Raw genomic sequence first — 18977 nt, forward strand, 5'->3', positions numbered from 1 at the left:
CATCACTGTGGGAATTACCAACCAACCTATATATATATATATATTATCTACGTGGGTCCATAAATTTCTGACAATTTCCTATCTACGTGGTCAATTCTGTTTTCCATGTCAACGCTAATCTCGTCCAGTATTTTAGTCGAACTATAGCACAAACTCAACGGAGAGTGAGTAGTTGGTAAATTCCCTTGACTCCCTTGATTGAAGAATTGACTTCGTCCAGATTTTATCCATACAATTTACATACACATATGACATGATGGCCCATTAGAAAGTTCAATATGGGCTGATTCTAAAGCCCATAACGAAAAGCTGAAAAACGCACTGAAATTCAAGACACGACACTCTCACTCACTCTCTCTCTCTCTCTCTTCAACCTTCTGTTCTGTATATGCCTCTGTACTCTCTCCCATGGCGTCCAGATACATAAGGGAGTTTTTGGCTTCGGAGGCATTTAAAAACGCAGGGAGAGAAGTAAGCGACGTCGTTCCACGACTGGTGAAGTTTCTCTGCTGCCTCCAAGTCACCAAGACTCACCTTTTCACCGTCACTCTGGTAAGTTCTAATTAAACCACTCTCTCATTCTCAGACAATTCTCTTGGTTTTTTATTTTTTTATTTTTTTGGATTTGAATTCAATGAGCTTAATGAGTAGAGAGAAATGAAATGGGTTGTGATTCCATGTATGCAGTCCTACGGTCCCAGCATGCTCCCGACCCTCGGCCTGGCCGGAAATTTGTGCTTGGCTGAACGCATCTCGACCCGGTTCGAAAAACTGGGTGTTGGGGACATTGTCCTCGTACAGTCCCCTGAGGTTCCTTGGAAGTTCATGACCAAGCGCTTGAAAGCCATGGAAGGCCAGTCTGTTACATATTTTGTCGACCCTAAAAACAGTGACAAGTCTGAGACCATTGTGGTATGTCAATGTTCCAATTCAAGCTTGTAGTGTTGGTTTTGTATGGGTTTTGGTTTTTTTGTTTTGAATGTTGGTGCTTTTGTTTTTGGGGATTTTGGATATTATATTGTTGTTGTTGTTGTTGGTGCTACTAGGTTCCGAAGGGGCATGTTTGGATAGAGGGAGACAACATCTATGAGTCAAATGATTCAAGAAAATTTGGGCCTGTTCCTTATGGACTTCTTCAAGGCAGAGTCTTTTGGAGGGTGAGAATCTTTTCTTCTTGCAGATCAATTTGAATTATTTGCGTATACATCGTTTTACATTGGTTTTAGATTGACTTGCTAAGCATAAGGGAACGCATCTATGTTGGTTTTCAAGTGGAATTGTTAAAAGGATGCCTTTGAATTTATGAGTGGTATGATTTGGAGAAAAATGTATGATGTGGAGCTTCAATAAAAGTTCAAATAGTAATGAAGTTGTGGTACAAATTTGCAAGCGTTGAGATACACATAAGTGATTGCTGTTACCTTTCTCCCAAGGAAGATTGAAAATATGTATTTTACTGGTAGTACTGAAGTCTGATGGATGTGAACAATGAACTGTCTTTTGGTATTTCTATTTTCTACTAAACGAAAGAATACTAAGATTTCTTATCTTTGATCATTTTTTGTCATTAGATATGGCCACCTAAAGATTTTGGATCCTTGTCGCAAAACAAAGGGAAGGATTCTGTCTCATGAAGTACACTTATTGAGCATTTACACGGTTAGTGCCTCATATGTAATGTAATTACAGAATCTTGTTTCGAAATTGCTGTTTATAGGGAATATAGAAGCTTGTTTGTAGGATGATCTTTTTCTATCAAGAAAAGTGGTTTAATTGTGATACTTTCATGTGCATGGCTATTAAAAACTTTAAACCTGTATTCCCCAAGTATTATAAATGGTTGAGTAATGGACATCTTCTAATACCCTTGCTCTTTCTGTCCAGATGTTAGCTCGTTTCTTTTTCATGTTCATAGGGACACTTATTTTCCTGTTGAGTCTGCAGTCAGTTTCTGCATAAATAGTTGATGTGAAGTTTTGCAAGATAGTCTTAGCAAAGAGCAGAGAGAAAGAGAGACCTTTCCAGTTAAAGGCCCGACAATATTGATAGTTCACGGATATTTTGAACCACATTTGAGTTATTGCCATTGAATTTTTCTTTTCTGGAGAAAAATATATTGTGAGATTGTACTTCCCAGAACTGCATTTAGATCATTGTCATAATACTCTCCAAAGAAACTTGTGAGATTATACTCGCCAAAAATATCTTGTGAGTTATTGCCAAAAAGAGATACCTTTTTGGACAAAGCATTTAAATCATTGCCATAATACTCCCCAAAGAAAGTGGTGAGATTAATTATACTGCCCAGAACTGCATTTTACCTGAGCAGGGCTAAAATCCTTTCCTCCCTGCTTTCCTCCTTCTCTTTTGTACTCATATGCTTAAAATATATTTTTTTTGGGTTAGGGGTGGGGTTGGTGGGGTGTGGTTAGTATGTTGGATAATAGAGTTTCACGATTAAACTTTCCTAGGCAAATTTCTTTGTCCTTGAGAACATTGAAAACTCTTGTGTTAATGTGTCTATAACCATATGGATTTTTCGAATTCGTTAAGGCTACGCAGCGTATTGTTTCAATTCAACCTTTACATCTGATGCTGATGGAAGAGGATAGGCCACAGTTGGAGGAAGACCCAACTCTATACTCGTGATCTTGTTGGGATGGATGATCGTTATTCTTAAGGTTTGTGCTGATATATAATGTATTGTATTTTTAAATTTAAAGAAATGGATGCCTTCATTTGTATGCCTGACCCTGAGGTCCACTAGATAAACATTGGCATCGTAATATCATGTCCATGGACTTCAAGGGGAGATTCGTGTGAAACCCAGCAGCACTGCAGCTGTTCTTCTGTTTTGTTTTTCTTGACCATTTCCGATGAGTGGGTTTCTTTTATTTGTATGGTTTATCAAAGTAGTCTACTTGTAATGAACTTATGTTGATGAATATATAAAAACATATGCATGATTTGTAATATAATCTTCTCTTTTATCCTTGTAAGCTAACTAGGCTTTTAATTTTGGTGAAATAATAAATAGTTATAAGTTGCAGCCAACCTGTTTTAAATAAATGATTTATTGCCTTTGCTAAAATATATGCATTAACTCAATTCCAAAAGAAAAATTAAAATCAGTTTTATACTAAGAACAAAATATGCATCAACTCAATGTCAAATAAGTATGATGTTACATGAACACACTTCGTACTAGGAGACTTAAGAAAGGCTCAATCAAGGATCTCAACCAAATGAGGTGCATGTCCAGTGATTAAAGAAAAAGAAAACAAAATGAAACAAATGACTAGTCTAAACAAAATATTAGACGCGCAACACGTCTGATAAACCTCCCACCAACATCTGTGTTGGCATACCAAACAAAACACCATCCTTCTGAAATTGTTCCAGACCAAGTTGTTCCATTTGAGCTTCCACTTGAGGACTCAAATTACGGTCACGATTTTCTCTTCTCAGCTGCTCGTATAGTTCATCAACTGGCTCCTTAAAATGTACGAGTCGTACAGTGTATTGTTTTCCTATCTCTAGGACAACATTCCCCACATAATCTTCTGGAAATATTTCTCTGAATTTTTGGTCCACATACAAATTATGTTCATGTGTATACTTGTAATGATCAGTGTGAAAGAGAAAGAACAATGACTTGCGAAGATAACTAGCTAAGGCATTGTAATGCTCAAAAAGCGCTTTTAGAACCGATTGTTGATATACCACTCTAACGCCTTCTTTTTTTACATTAAACACGAGTAGATCTCCACCGCTCTTTCCATCAAAAAGGCTTGCATATAATAAAGCCCTTTCCACACTTACTAATAATTCTTCTGAAGTCTGGACTTCTACATTGCAATCTCTGAAATATTCATAAACCTTTTCACGACCGCTTCCATTCACAAATCCATCGCAAACTTCAGATTTGGTTTTGTGCTGCACTCCATCACGATTAATGTCATATATACAAGGAAGACCACTTGCATCCCATCCAACCATAACAGTACACCCCCGAAATAAATATTGTGTACACCACTGAAATAAATACGGTGTCGAGCATGTTTCCCACCAGCCAATATAGTTACGGGCTATTTGTTGTGCACAATGGATGTCATTATTAACTACTTTCTCCCATGCACGTTCCATTACGCCATTCACAAAATTTAACATAGTTTCACAATCCATAGAAATTCCCGCCATAGTTGCAAATACATTGCAACTCTCCATGTATAAATAATTTTTTGCGTCGTCTTTCAATATAAATCCTTCCCTTTTAGGACATGTAGCCCTCGTACAGACAGCAACATATATTGACTCGCAGCAGTCTTCCTTAGGGATTGCAACAATATGTGTTCCGTCTACCTGCATAAAAATTTGAAATTTATTGGTTAAAAAAAGATAAGAAAAAAGAAGAAGTGGAGAATATGCCTCATACTATTTGGGGGGTTTTTTATTTTTTATTTGGTCAATAACTGAAGCTAAGAAAGACACAAACAGATACATCAACTAGAACAACAACCAAAGGATAGTACAGATGAATAAACCGAGAGGTAGAAGAAACATAAAACATATGAATAAACCAAAGGATAATACAGATTTGGGCTTTTTGTGTTCATAATATTTATTTGCTAAATTTAGATTGAATTCTCATGCTATTGATTAGGATAGGAAACAATATATTTCACCAAGTTGATGGCCTGGGAAGACGAAGGGATAGGAAGTAATATAGTTTATTAATTTTCTTATATGAGTTAACAGAATTATTAGCTGGTTAACTAGATGGACAGATGACAAAAACATAGGGAGGGGGAGAGGAGGGCACACAGGATTTGGGTTCAAGAGATATAAACGTGTAACTAGTACGTATAATAGATTTAACTCAAACATGTACGCGTATGATAGAAAAAAGAGCAGTGGTAATGTTACAAACCTTCAACTGTTGGCTAGTTTTCTCCAAGTATACCTCAGCCATAATGCAAAAACAAACTCGGATACAATCACCAATTTCTTTTTGGAAAAGAAAAATAAGTTTTTTGTAAGTTCGAAAAACTTCAACAGATGCTTTTATAAGAGTTGAGTTGTTCGTTTAGGAAGTAAAAGAATCTTACTCTCTAAACTAAAACTTTCCATGCTTTAACCTCAAGAAATCAATAAACAACTTACCCTTTTGTTGGTAAAAATAACAAAAGATTACTGAAACGCTAGGCACTAGTTCAGGAAACGAAATCATGAGAAAATCAAAACTAGAAATAAATTCCCTGCTTAGTCAAGACGTCAACGATGCCTGCATTGGGGGTCTATTAGTTTTTAATGATAATTTATTATTCAATCAAAAAGAAAAAGAAGAAGGCACGGTTAATATCCTTTTTCTCCATCAAAACTAGAAAGAAAATAATGCACGCATCTTGATTGAATAAAAGGAAGTTAATCAATATTATATTTCTACATTTCAGCCTTGATTGAATAATCAATTATCATTAAAAACTACTAGACCCCAATGCACACATCTTTAATAAGCAGGGCATTAATTTCTAGTTTTGATTTTCCGATTTCGTTTGGGATTTTCATCTTCTCAACTAGAACAGGAATCTTGTTTGGTGATTTTGAGTCCCAAATAAAGGAAATTAATATGGCATTTATGGCAAAAACGACAGAAATTAATATGGCATTTACTATCATTAACTTCCTTTTATTTGGGACTCAAAATAACCAAAGAAAGAAAAACTGAAACGCTACTTGCGGAAACGAAAAATCAAAACTAGGAAGAAATTAATGTCCTGCTTATTACAGCAAAGGGCATTATTTTCTTTCTAGTTTTGATGGAGAAAAAGGATAGTAACCGTTCCTTCTTCTTTTTCTTTTTGATTGAATAATAAATTATCATTAAAAACTAATAGACCCCCAATGCAGGCATCGTTGACGTCTTGACTAAGCAGGGAATTTATTTCTAGTTTTGATTTTCTCATGATTTCGTTTCCTGAACTAGTGCCTAGCGTTTCAGTAATCTTTTGTTATTTTAGAGAGTAAGTTGTTTATTGCTTAGTTTTTAATGATAATTTATTATTCAATCAATGCTGAAATGGAGAAAAATAATATTGATTAATATGGTCGGTTGAGAAAGACTTGTGGTGCACGCCCACGCCTATATAACAAGTAAGAATTCATCTCCCTTCTTTCATTCTCTCGCAATTGAATTCACCCTAAACCCAAACCAAACCACCAAACAACCCGTCATTTTTTTCTCTCACAAGTCACAAACGCAAAGCCAAACCCCAAGCTCTACAGAACACAGCCAGCCATGGACTACGTCTCATCTTTGGAGAGCCGAAATTGGATTCCCAGTTGGAGGTGCTCGATAAGGCGCGGCGTAAAGGACCTTTATCGCGAATCAGATCCCCCTAAAGCTGTGATCCTTGATGTCGGTATGCTTTTCCTTTTTCTTTTAATTCAAGGGTAACCAAGACTATCTGCAATATAATTATTTGGGCTTTCAATTTTATGCCTCAGTTTTTGTGTATGAAAATTTCTTTTTACCTTATGTCCTAGTGCTCCTTTATGCTCTTGTTTTTTGTTTTTCTGGTTTGTGAGGAAGATTATATGAAATTTGCTTGGGCTTTGTGTGTCTTTCCGAAAGACACAGTGTTATTTTAATTTTTACTCTTGTAGGTGTAATTAGAGGATATATATTGTTCAAAAATTTTGAATTGGTTTTTGAAGATGATTTTTTCAAGCCAAGTTATTTTGGTGTGTACATGATGATTAGTCGATATTTAATAATATAGTTATTTTTTGATTGGATCAATGTCATTCCTTTTAACTTCTTTGACATCATTACCCATTATTTTCCTTTTTATTTTCATATTTAACCATTTAATTGCATGCAAACAGATAGCGAGGCTGAAGAACGAAGGGCCATGAAACAATGCCTTGAAGATCTTTCGACTTATTTTCAACTGGACTGGACCCCTCCTCCGAATCCTTTTTTTGGTATGCTTTTGTTTTTCCTCGTGAATACAAGAGATAGTCTAAATTGCAAGTTAGAGTTGAGTTTCTCACACACAATTTCGAACCAGAGACTATTGGTCTGAAAGTTAAGTCCATTTTTCTCTGTACTAGATCTTGTTGGCCTATTGATTTTAGAGACAAAAAGGAAGGAAAAAAAAAAACATACTAGATACCCTCCTAATCGTATTTTAGAGAAAAATAATGTAAGATAAAATAAAAATTTTGCTACTTCTCTATTTTACAACATAGTTTCTATGTATTTGTTATTATTCTATGTCACGTCGAAAATAGGACTTTTTTAACTCGTCACCCCCTCTTTTTTTATTTTTTATTTTTTATTTTTGGTATTTAACAATGTTATTGCTGCAAACAGGTATCAAGGCTGATTCACCGGTGGATAAGAGTTCTATTGGTATGCTTCTGAATTTTTTTATTTTAATACAAGTGTTAGTCTATACCACAAGTAGATGTGTGTTTCTCACACACACTATGAAGTAGTCTACAAGTCATGGTCCTTTTTCACTAGGATAGACCTCTTGTTATCTTAATGATTTTATGGACAAAAAGAAAACAAAAAATTAGACACCTCCCTCCTCCCTGCTAATCCTATTGGTACTCTATTGATTATAGAGTCAGAAAATAAATAAATAAATGCGTCTGAAGCTTATCTTCTCTATTTACATATGTTTCATCATATATTTATTTTTTTCACTTCTTATGACATATAATATCTATGCATATTTGTTGTTATTCTCTGTCATGGGCTCACAATACTTATTGCTTTTGTTGTATTTAACAATGGATCTACAAATTAAACACAGGTGAATGTTTGTATTGTTTAAAGGTGGGTGATCACAATTCAAACTCTTGCCCTTACCAATCTGATGTCCCAAAGGACGCCATTGTTGGCAGTGGTTGTGTGGTCAATTGCAAGATTTGCGGCTGCCGCTTTAGAGGCTCATGTTGTGCCAAATGTCGCATAAGTGAAGGACGTGCAATCCTGAAGAGTTGTTCAATATGTAACAAGGAAGGTGAACACATGAGTTATGAGTGCCCGAGTGGCGAGAAGAAATATTATCCTTCTGTTGTTTTTAAGGGCGACCCTTATACGGTGGTTTTTCTTTCGGGTATGCTCCATTGAAAGAGTAAAGAATGCAGAGTTTTGAAAATACTTTTATAGGAAGAATATTATTTTTGGGAAGTAATAATTGACGTTGGTTGCATGCCTTTGTTAATTCATGAAATTAAGCTGTAACTGACTTTGTTTGGATTGTTTGTAGACAGATCCAAATTCCAATGATTACTGCTAGTAATGTAATGAATTTTTCTTAAAAATTTAAATGTTGGCAGCACGTATTTCAATGAGGATATATGTCATAGAAGAGAAAGATTAACAACAAATTAACAACAAATTAACTACCACTTCAGTCTACTTGGTCTTAAGGTTGATTTGAAGAGGGATTGAGAGCCCATGATCATCTCCAACCATGATGGTGTGCATGCCTGATGGTAAAAGCTTGTAAGCAGTGTAATCAACAATTCCCAAGGCCTTGGGAACACTAAACACAAAATAAACCTCCTTGCTTTGTCCAGCTTTCACAAACACCCTCTCAAATCCAATCATCTGCTTACCATGTGTGCCTACAATACCATCTGGGGGCTTTGAGTAAACAAACACCACCTCACTTCCATCCCTTCTACCCACATTTTTCACTTCAACCTTAACCGAAAAATCATGTTCGTAATACAAGCCATCTACAAGGACTGCAGGGCAAGGTGGCTTGGATGCTTCATCCTCATACTTAATGTTACGGCAATGTTGCGTGTTATTCAACAAAATATCCATTGATCTATCTGCAGCTTTTAGAGTGTAGTTGAACTGTGTGTAGCTAAGGCCATAGCCAAATTGGTAGACTGTGGAGCCATTGAAGAATTTGTAGGTACGACCGGGATAGCCTAGACTATCGATCGGCCTCAACGGCATGGATGTCATGGGTAGCATGTCCACATAATTAGCTTCATACCATGTAAGAGGTAATCTTCCTCCTGTAAAATAGTAAACATATATGTGAGATGTTAGACAACGTTAGCTGACATGACAAAATTATCAAATGTTTGTTAAGATATTAACAGTCATGTCAAGTGGTCTAAATTTGTGCTCCTGTTACCATATTTCGTGTACTTACCAGGATTGTGATGTCCGAAAACAGTATCTGCAATGGCGCGGCCACCTTCCTCTCCAGGGTACCCAGCCCACAAGATGGCTTTGATTTTATCATTTTGTTTGGCAAAGCTGATATCGACGCAACCGGCGATGACTGGACCCCTTGAGACTTGAGCAACTTGGTTGATAAGTTGAGTTTGGTAACCAGGAAGAAGGAGGTCCACTCTGTCCAAGCCCTCTGCCTCAACTGATAAGTCCAATCCCACCACAAGTATTGTTGCATCAGCTTTCTTTGCGGCTCTCATGGCAGGGAATATCAAGCTCTCATTTTGACATGCTACATCACATCCCACTTCATACATCACTTCTCCGTAGGATTTGAAAGCATCAATAGGTGATCTGTATTGGCAAGGAACACCTACAAATAAATTGGAAGTGTGTAATGTTTATTTAGTACACATTATTGTTCAAATGTAGTACCTACATAATGTAAAGAGTAATGCTACATGTAGCACAATTATATCGTCAATACCTGCATAATTTCCAATCATAACTTCGGTAGCATTGGCATGAGGCCCGACGACGGCTAGTGTTTTGATTTAAAAGTAGGGCTTCCATCAAAGTACCCTAACCTCATAAGCACAACATAAAGGTAGTTGAGTGCCCTATCTATGTCTCCCACATTCACCTTTCCTTGTTCCACGGCAGTTTGGGTGAAATTGGGGTAGTAGACTCCACAGTCCAAATCCAATCCTATATTAATTAACATGGAAATTAATTAATTGAGTTATATTTATAACTGAAAACTCAAACAATTGAAGAATTAACTTGACAAGCCATGGACTAGCCTGCTTTAAATGCCTGTGCAACAGCATCCTCTTTAGTGTCATCAAGAAATTTGTGGTCATCCACCATTACGTCGATAGAATCACAATACATCGATAGAATCACAATCCGAGACTATATATCTGCAAGACGTAAAAAAACAAAAGGAACCAGTTAAATCCATGTACAGGAAGAGAAATCTAGCTAGGGTTAATTAATTAAGTTACCCATGAAGCCCCCAGTCTCCTCTAATGGTGTCTCTCAAAAGCTTTGGATCAGCACAGGTGGGTATGCCATTGACTCTGTTATAAGAGCACATTACACTGCTAACATCACCCTCTTTAACACACATCTCAAAGGGTCTAAGGAAAGTTTCCACCATATCTTGCTCTGTCACCTTTTCGGCCGAAAAGAACAACAACAAAAAAAACATTAAAGAAGCTTAAATCATCAAATTAGCTCTTGAAGAAATTAATCAAAACTCACCCTTGCGTCGAAATGGAGACGATCAACCCCAAGCCAGTTGTCAACATCATAGGCTGCATAATGCTTGCAGCATGAGGAAACTTTGAGAGGCCTAAGGTTTAAATCTGTGACGTTCTCTGTGCCCTCAACATCCTGCAAGCCTCTGACGTAATTAGTAGCATAAGCGCCGACAACATAAGGATCTTCCCCAGGTGCCTCTATGATTCTTCCCCACCTCGGATCCCTCACTACGTTAATGTTAGGACTCCAAAATGTTAACCCAGCTCTTCCTAGATTGTACATAGCTCTTGCTTCTGTTGAAACAGCCTGAAATGGACAAACAAATAAACAAACAATCAATGTGTGCGGTTTCTTTTTGTTTGCTTGTTAATTGTCGCAGCTTTGCTGATGCTTTGATGTTACCTTCTTCTCCATCTTAACCAATAATAAGACAAAAAACATTATCTTCTGCAACCAACATAAAAGAAAAACGTAGGCAAATCCTTTTTTTTCCTTCTTCAAAGATAATGCAGTATGAGCATACATGCAGCTATACCTGGCCAATGGTTTTCCACAAGGACTGATTGAACGACGCAGCTGTAAGAATAACAGGAGGAAAGCTCGTTGCACCCGGAACCACTTCATCAAAATAAGCCCCCGGACCAACATTGGACACACCATGGAGTGCTTCAGACCACCACTCATACTTAGGCAATCCTAGCCTAGGCACCCCGTATGCACCATCACCAAGCTGCTTCACTTTCTCCATCAATGTCATCCGGTCCACCAAGTCTTTAGCTCTAACGTCATACGGCAATTCAGAGTCACAGAAGGCAGAGGATGACAAGTCCAGGCCAAGGCTAGAATACCATGAAGGATCACATACATAGGTGAAGTTGCTACCACCATCAATGGAGGAGGCTGCAATGTTTTTTGAGTTTAGAAGGACTCTTCTAGCAGGAGAAACAATGGCAAAGAAAGCAAGGTAGAAGAAGAAAACTAGAAAAGTAACAATATTGCTAGACATGCTTGCTCCAGTCCTCTAGCTAGGTGAAGGTGATGATACATCACTGTGGGAATTACCAACCAACCTATATATATATATATATATATATATATATTATCTACGTGGGTCCATAAATTTCTGACAATTTCCTATCTACGTGGTCAATTCTGTTTTCCATGTCAACGCTAATCTCGTCCAGTATTTTAGTTGAACTATAACACAAACTCAACGGAGAGTGAGTAGTTAGTAAATTCCCTCGACTCCCTTGATTGAAGAATTGTCCTCGTCCAGATTTTATCCATACAATTTACAAACACGTATGACATGATGGCCCATTAGAAAGTTCAACATGGGCTGATTCTAAAGCCCATAACGAAAAGCTCAAAAAAGCACTGAAATTCAAGACACGACTCTCTCTCTCTCTCTCTCTCTCTTCAACCTTCTGTTCTGTATATGCCTCTGTACTCTCTCCCATGGCGTCCAGATACATAAGGGAGTTTTTGGCTTCGGAGGCATTTAAAAACGCAGGGAGAGAAGTAAGCGACGTCGTTCCACGACTGGTAAAGTTTCTCTGCTGCCTCCAAGTCACCAAGACTCACCTTTTCACTGTCACTCTGGTAAGTTCTAATCACTGAACCACTCTCTCATTCTCAGACAATTCTCTTGGTTTTTTTTCTTTTTTTCTTTTTTTGGATTTGAATTCAATGAGCTTAATGAGCAGAGAGAAATGAAATGGGTTGTGATTCCATGTATGCAGTCCTACGGTCCCAGCATGCTCCCGACCCTCGGCCTGGCTGGAAATTTGTGCTTGGCTGAACGCATCTCGACCCGGTTCGAAAAACTGGGTGTTGGGGACATTGTCCTCGTACAGTCCCCAGAGGTTCCTTGGAAGTTCATGACCAAGCGCTTGAAAGCCATGGAAGGCCAGTCTGTTACATATTTTGTCGACCCTAAAAACAGTGACAAGTCTGAGACTATTGTGGTATGTCAATGTTCCAATTCAAGCTTGTAGTGTTGGTTTTGTATGGGTTTTGGTTTTTTTGTTTTGAATGTTGGTGTTTTTGTTTTTTGGGATTTTGGATATTATATTGTTGTTGTTGTTGGTGCTACTAGGTTCCAAAGGGGCATGTTTGGATAGAGGGAGACAACATCTATGAGTCAAATGATTCAAGAAAATTTGGGCATGTTCCTTATGGACTTCTTCAAGGCAGAGTCTTTTGGAGGGTGAGAATCTTTTCTTCTTGCAGCTCAATTTGAATTATTTGCGTATACATTGTTTTACATTGGTTTTAGATTGACTTTCTAAGCATAAGGGAACACATCTATGTTGGTTTTCAAGTGGAATTGTTAAAAGGATGCCTTTGAATTTATGAGTGGTATGATTTGGAGAAAAATGTATGATGTGGAGCTTCAATAAAAGTTCAAATAGTAATTAAGTTGTGGTAAAAATTTGCAAGCGTTGAGATACACATAAGTGATTGCTGTTACCTTTCTCCCAAGGAAGATTGAAAATATGTATTTTACTGGTAGTACTGAAGTCTGATGGATGTGAACAATGAACTGTCTTTTGGTATTTCTATTTTCTACTACTAGAAAGAATACTAAGATTTCATATCTTTGATCATTTTTTGTCATTAGATATGGCCACCTAAAGATTTTGGATCGTTGGCGCAAAACAAAGGGAAGGATTCTGTCTCATGAAGTATGCTTATTGAGCATGCACACGGTTAGTGCCTCATATGTAATGTAATTGCAGAATCTTGTTTTGAAGCTGCTGTTTATAGGGAATATAGAAGCTTGTTTGTAGAATGATCTTTTTCTATCAAGAAAAGTGGTTTAATTGTGATACTTTCATGTGCACGGCTATTAAAACCTGTATTCTTCAAGTATTATAAGTGGTTGAGTAATGGGCATCTTCTAATACCCCTGCTCTTTCTGTCAAGATGTTAGCTCGTTTCTTTTTCATGTTCATAGGGCCACTTATTTTCCTGTTGTATCAGCAGTCAGTTAGTTTCTGCATAAATAGTTGATGTGAAGTTTTACAAGATAGTCTTAGCAAAGAGCAGAGAGAAAGAGAGACCTTTCCAGTTAAGGGCGTGACAATATTGATAGTTCACGGACATTTTGAACCACATTTGAGTTATTGCCATTGAATTTTTCTTTTCTGGAGAAAAATATCTTGTGAGATTATACTGCCCAGAACTGCATTTAGATTATTGTCATAATTCTCCCCAAAGAAACTTGTGAGATTATACTGCCCAGAACTGCATTTAGATCATTGTCATAATACTCCCCAAAGAAATTTGTGAGATTATACTCCCCAAAAATGTCTTGTGAGTTATTGCCAAAAAGAGAGACCTTTTTGGACAAAGCATTTAAATCATTGTCATAATACTCCCCAAAGAAACTTGTGAGATTAATTATACTGCCCAGAACTGCATTTTACCTGAGCAAGGCTAAAATCCTTCCCCCTGCTTTCCTTCCTTTCTCAGCTTTCCTCCCCGTCTTTTGTACTCATATGCTTCAATGAGCATCAGTGGGTATACAAAACAAGCTTTAGATGCAAGAAATATAGCTGCAACAATGTGTCCGTACTGTTAGAAAATCCGGACATCCGGATAAGAGAAGAACTATGTAATATAGTATTTTACAATAATATAGTGCTGTGATTTATGACACAAATTGCAGATTAATTAATAAGTAGAATACAAGATATGGGGTTTGTCTCTTATCCATTACCTAGTGTAACAAAAGCCAGCACCATCTTCTTCAAATATGAAAGGAGCCCTTATGTGGATAGATTCTTCAAGAGGTCAAAAATTTACTTGACTGGTTCTAACGACTGCAGCTGCTTTCTGTGTACTTTGTTATATTCAAATTGAACTTTCTATTGAATATAATTCCCCACTCAGTCAAGATCACTGAAGATAGTACTTCATCAATAGAATTCAGAAGCCTTGTTATGATGATTCTTCAAGTTGTTTAATTTATAATGTGAGAGAGAGAGAGAGATGGAAATTTGGAATGAGATAGTTTTGTGCTCATGTATATTGCTCTTGATCGCTTCAAAAAAAAAGGACAAAAATAAAGCAATATTATATTATGTGTATAGCCCTTGATTTGCTTTCAATTCAATCACCTTAAAAGTCGCAGTAAATCATGAAGGGATTGGTTTGCTGATGAAGCTTTTGAAACCCACATGGTCTTAATGATTTTACAGAGAAAAAGAAAGACACCTTCATTCATTCACTATATTTTTAAATAATAAATAATTATATTGATTGCCTTTGTTGTATTTAACAATGAATCTACAAATTGCACACATGTGAATGTTTGTATTGTTTAAAGGTGGGTGATCACATTACACACCTTTGCCCTTACAAATCTGATGTCCCAAAGAAAGCAATCGTTGACAGTGGTTGTGTGGTCATTTGCAAGGTTTGCGGCTGCCGCCACTTTAGAGGCTCATGTTGTGCCAAATGTGGCATAAGCCTAGGACGTGCAATCCTCAAGGATTGTTCAATATGTAGGAAGCTAGGTGAGCACATGGCTTCTGATTGCCCGAGCCACGAGAGGAAATATTATCCTTATGTTGTTTTTAATGGTGACCCTTATACCGGTGCTTTTTCTTTTGCTAACTTCAACTGTAGTCTGTAGCTACATGAAGTTTTTAAATGTTAGCAGTACGTATTTGAATGAGGATATATAGCATAGTAAACGGGCTGACTGGCTAATCTTGTGATAACCACACTTAGAATTCCTAAGAGTTGAGTTCCTTATCTGTCTCATTTGCTAACTTCAACTGTAGCTGCATGAAGTTTTTACTTCCTCAGTTCCAAATCAAATATTATATTAAATCATTATGTGACTAATTCGTATAAAGTCCAACATCCACTAAACCTCTTACTGGCAGATCCACAGAGGAGCAGAAGGGTGGTCAAGTGACCTCCGCAAAACCGGAATCCGCCATCTGAGGGAAGCATTGTGACCCCTTCAACTGCTAGATCTGTTCGAGAAAAGGCTCCAAAGGGCAATGAACTATTTTGTCATTTTTTTGTTGTCTTTGTTGAGGTAGCCTCAGTATTCATCTATTTTATATTCATCAGCTGGGGGTGCTTCCGAGTTGGAGGACAGGCGGTGGATCTCTCTGTAATTACAAATTTACAGCTATGGGTTAGCTGAGGCTTTGATTGATGGGATTGAAGAAGAGTCTGAAATTGTTGGGATGTGAGGGTCTTGAGGATCAAAGAGTTCCACGACCTGGCCGTAAGAGTTGGATACTTAGATTGAGAGAGGAATTGAAACAGTGCAGGATGTGATAGCCTTTGTTTTGTTTTCTGTTGTTGCTAGCACATAGGATACCTAGATTAACGGGTCCTTTTGAATGCTTAAATTCACCTAGTTTTCTTCTAGGTCTGCAGGGGTTTGATAATTGTTTGTTGTATGTGTGTGGTTTGTGTATTGTAATCTCAGGTCCGTGACTAGTTGCTGATTAGTCATACATTGTTCAAGAACATTGTGTTTATTCTATCCTTCTATACTCTTCTTGTAGTTTAAATTTACCCCCTTCGCTAAGTACCATTTTCAAACATACTTTATATAATGTAAAGTATCTGTCTTTTTTTCTTATTTAGTTGGACCATGAATTTCAGGACTCATTTATATATTTGTTATATGTAGGTTCATTTGAACTCTTTAACTAAGCACTCACTGGATTCAAACTTTCTCTGTGGTTAATGAAAGCTCGTTCATTTTATCATTTAGAAAAAGCTGTATCTGTATAAATTAATGGCTTGGTCTGGCAAAATAAAGCTTCATGTTATTTTAGGTTGCGTTGCATAATGCATCAATCAACAACACGTGAAATATTGAACGACTTCGGACATCTAGTTCTAGTCTATATTGGATTCATATCATCAGTACAGCCAAACCTTTTCAATCTTGTATATATTATCGGTAAAACTGCTTGCTGAACAATTTCATATTCAGTTGCCTTTGCTAAATACCATCTAGTGAATGGAAATTATTATCTCCTCGCCTGTATGGTGTTAATTTTGCTTTAGTGCTTCTGGCTGGCTGTCCACTGTGTGTTTTTTTTTTTGGGAGACAAAGGCGACAACATTTTATTGAGAATAGGAATGATACAAGTACAAAAAGACTGGGTTAAGTCCTGAAGGATTAGGCGAGTACCTCTACATCCAATGAACATTTGGTCTTTGAACTATATGTCAATTCCAAAATAAAAATAAGCTTTTAGACTAAGAACAAAATATGCACTAACTCAATTCCAAATAAGTATGATATCGTTACATGAACACACTACTTACTAGAAGACTTAAGAAAGGCTCAATCATCTCAACCAAATGAGGTGCATGTCCGGTGATTACACAAAAAGAAAACAAAATGAAACAAATGACTACTCTAAACAAAATATTAGACGCACAACACGTCTATTAAACCTGCCACCAACATCTGTGTCGGCATACCAAACAAAACAGGTCCCTTCTGAAATTGTTCCAGGCCAACTTGTTCCATTTGAGCTTCCAATTGAGGACTTACATCACGTTCAAGATTTTCTATTCTCAGCTGCTCATATAGTTCATCAATTGGCTTGTTAAAATGTACTAGTCTTACAGTGTATTCTTCTCCTTTCTTTACGACAACGTTCTGCACATAATCTTCTGGAAATATTTCTCTGAATACTTTGTCCACATTCACATTATGTTCATGTGTATACTTGTAATGCTTAGTGGGAAAGAGAAAGAACAATGACTTGCGAAGATAACTAGCTAAGGCATCGTAATGATCAGAAAGCGCTTCCAAAACCGATCGTCGATATACATCTATAGTGTCTGTTTTGTTTACCTTAAACACGCGGAGATATCCACTGCTCTTTTCATCAAAAAGGGTTGCAAATAATAAAGCCCTTGTCACATTTGCTAACAATTCATTTGAACTTTGGACTACTATATTGCAATTATTTAAGTATTCATAAACCTTATCACCACCGCTTCCATTCGCAAATCCATTGCAAACTTCGGATTTGGTTTTGTAATGCACTCCATCATGACTAATGTCATATATATATAAGGAAGACCACTTGCGTCCCATCCAACCATAAGAATAGAACCCTGAAATAAATATTGTGTACACCACTGAGAGAAATACGGTGTCGAGCATGTTTCCCACGAGCGAATATAGGTACGGGCTATTTGTGGTGCACAATGGATGCCATTATTAACTACTGTCTCACATGCACGTTCCATTACGCCATTCAAACTACTTAGCATATTTTCACAATCCGCGGAATTTCCCGCCATAGTTGCCAATACATTGCAACTCCCCATATAGAAAAATTTTGTTGCATCCTCTTTCATTATAAATCCTTCATCTTCAAGACTTGTAGCCCTCGTATCAACAGCAACATATATTGCATCACAGCAGCCTTCATTAGAGATTGCAACGATGTTTGTTGTTCCCCATCCCTAAATAAAAAAATTATTGAGTAAAAGAAATAAGAAATAAGAAAAAAAATAGGAGAATACTATTTGCGGGGTTTTTTTTGTTGTTGTTGTCAATAACTGAAGCTAAGAAATACAGGAAACATAGGCAGGGGACAGGAAGAGCACATAGAATTTGGGGACGCGTAAACACATATATTGATTTAATTGAAAAAAATACGTATTATAGAAAAAAGAATAGTGGTAAAGTCACAAACCTTCAAATTTTGGCTCGTTTTCTCCAAGTATACCTCAGCCATAATGCAGAACAAAACTTCAACTCGGCTACAAACCACAATTTGTTGTTGAAAAATAAAGATTGTTTTGTAAATTTGAAAAGGCTCAACAGCATAGCCATGCTTTTATAAGAGTTGAGTTGTTCTTTTAGGAAGTAAAAGAATCTTACTCTTTAAACTAAAACTTTCTATGCTTGAACCTCAAGAAATCAATAAACAGCTTACCTTTTGTTAATAAAAACATCAAAAGATTACTAAAACAATAGGCTCTAGTTGAGGAATGAAAATTCCCAAATGAAATCCAAATATCAAAACTAGAAATTAATTACCTGCTTATTAAAGACGTCACCGATGCCTGCATTGGGGTCTATTAGTTTTTAATGATAATTTATTATTCAATCAGGAAAAAAATCTCCTACAATATCTAATTCGACCACTCCTGTGGAGAAATTATAGAATAGTACGGATGTACCACGTCAGCATATGATACTCCCATTCAAATTTCAACATGTGTCCATTTTTAAAAAGAAATTAATTACTTTATTACAGTTGGACTTAACTTTTATCTTTTAAAATAAAATTAGAAAAATAAAAAAGAAAGAAAGAAAGAATTTTCCAACAACCCTTCGTCCCCAACCCAAACACCCATAACCCCCAATCTGTGCCACCCCTCTCCTTGCTCTTCCTCTTCAAAATCGGATGCTCAGCAGACAATTCACCTTAGAATCCAATTTTGAACCCAAGTATTTTATTAGCCAAATCAAATTGAAGAAGAT

General features: G+C 36.8%; 3 protein-coding genes across 6 annotated transcripts; 2 read left to right on the forward strand and 1 right to left on the reverse strand.

Moving 5' to 3' along the window:
- Positions 1-339: 339 nt before the first annotated feature.
- On the forward strand, positions 340-2978 carry LOC148918494 (mitochondrial ATP-independent inner membrane protease subunit 1a-like). Of its 2 annotated transcripts, none has more exons than XM_089047638.1 (5): positions 340-552; positions 688-912; positions 1047-1157; positions 1572-1659; positions 2563-2978. In XM_089047638.1, the coding sequence occupies exons 1-4, from the start codon at positions 409-411 to the stop codon at positions 1632-1634; spliced, it is 543 nt and encodes a 180-aa protein (XP_088903764.1). In that variant the 5' UTR covers positions 340-408; the 3' UTR covers positions 1635-1659; positions 2563-2978. The 2 variants fall into 2 exon arrangements, with proteins under 2 accessions (XP_088903764.1, XP_088903763.1); XM_089047637.1 differs by having other exon boundaries at positions 341-552; positions 2554-2978.
- A 5455-nt stretch (positions 2979-8433) lies between these two features.
- On the reverse strand, positions 8434-11486 carry LOC148918495 (putative beta-D-xylosidase 5). Its single transcript, XM_089049194.1, is given in 9 exon segments — positions 8434-9051; positions 9192-9587; positions 9702-9767; positions 9770-9922; positions 10018-10102; positions 10104-10137; positions 10222-10391; positions 10481-10786; positions 11016-11486. Coding segments are annotated over 9 exon segments (2298 nt in total). The 3' UTR covers position 8434.
- Positions 11487-11880: 394 nt separating this feature from the next.
- LOC103344339 (mitochondrial ATP-independent inner membrane protease subunit 1a-like) lies at positions 11881-16094 on the forward strand. 3 transcript variants are annotated; one of them, XM_089049196.1, is made up of 5 exons: positions 11881-12082; positions 12223-12447; positions 12579-12689; positions 13104-13191; positions 15379-16094. In XM_089049196.1, the coding sequence occupies exons 1-4, from the start codon at positions 11939-11941 to the stop codon at positions 13164-13166; spliced, it is 543 nt and encodes a 180-aa protein (XP_088905322.1). In that variant the 5' UTR covers positions 11881-11938; the 3' UTR covers positions 13167-13191; positions 15379-16094. The 3 variants fall into 3 exon arrangements, with proteins under 3 accessions (XP_088905322.1, XP_088905323.1, XP_088905321.1); XM_089049197.1 differs by having other exon boundaries at positions 15387-16094; XM_089049195.1 differs by lacking the exon at positions 15379-16094 and having other exon boundaries at positions 13104-13407.
- The last annotated feature ends 2883 nt before the right edge of the window (positions 16095-18977 follow it).

The sequence above is a fragment of the Prunus mume genome, linkage group LG3 (assembly GCF_029339155.1).
Source record: "Prunus mume cultivar Tortuosa linkage group LG3, ASM2933915v1, whole genome shotgun sequence".
NCBI classification, from domain to species: Eukaryota; Viridiplantae; Streptophyta; class Magnoliopsida; order Rosales; family Rosaceae; genus Prunus; species Prunus mume.

Coding starts and splice junctions, on each gene's coding strand:
- LOC148918494 (XM_089047638.1), top strand. CDS start 409: ATGGCGTCCAGATACATAAGGGAGTTTTTGGCTTCGGAGGCATTTAAA. Junction 913..1,046: donor ACAAGTCTGAGACCATTGTG/GTATGTCAATGT, acceptor TGGTGCTACTAG/GTTCCGAAGGGGCATGTTTG. Junction 1,158..1,571: donor AAGGCAGAGTCTTTTGGAGG/GTGAGAATCTTT, acceptor TTTTGTCATTAG/ATATGGCCACCTAAAGATTT.
- LOC103344339 (XM_089049196.1), top strand. CDS start 11,939: ATGGCGTCCAGATACATAAGGGAGTTTTTGGCTTCGGAGGCATTTAAA. Junction 12,448..12,578: donor ACAAGTCTGAGACTATTGTG/GTATGTCAATGT, acceptor TGGTGCTACTAG/GTTCCAAAGGGGCATGTTTG. Junction 12,690..13,103: donor AAGGCAGAGTCTTTTGGAGG/GTGAGAATCTTT, acceptor TTTTGTCATTAG/ATATGGCCACCTAAAGATTT.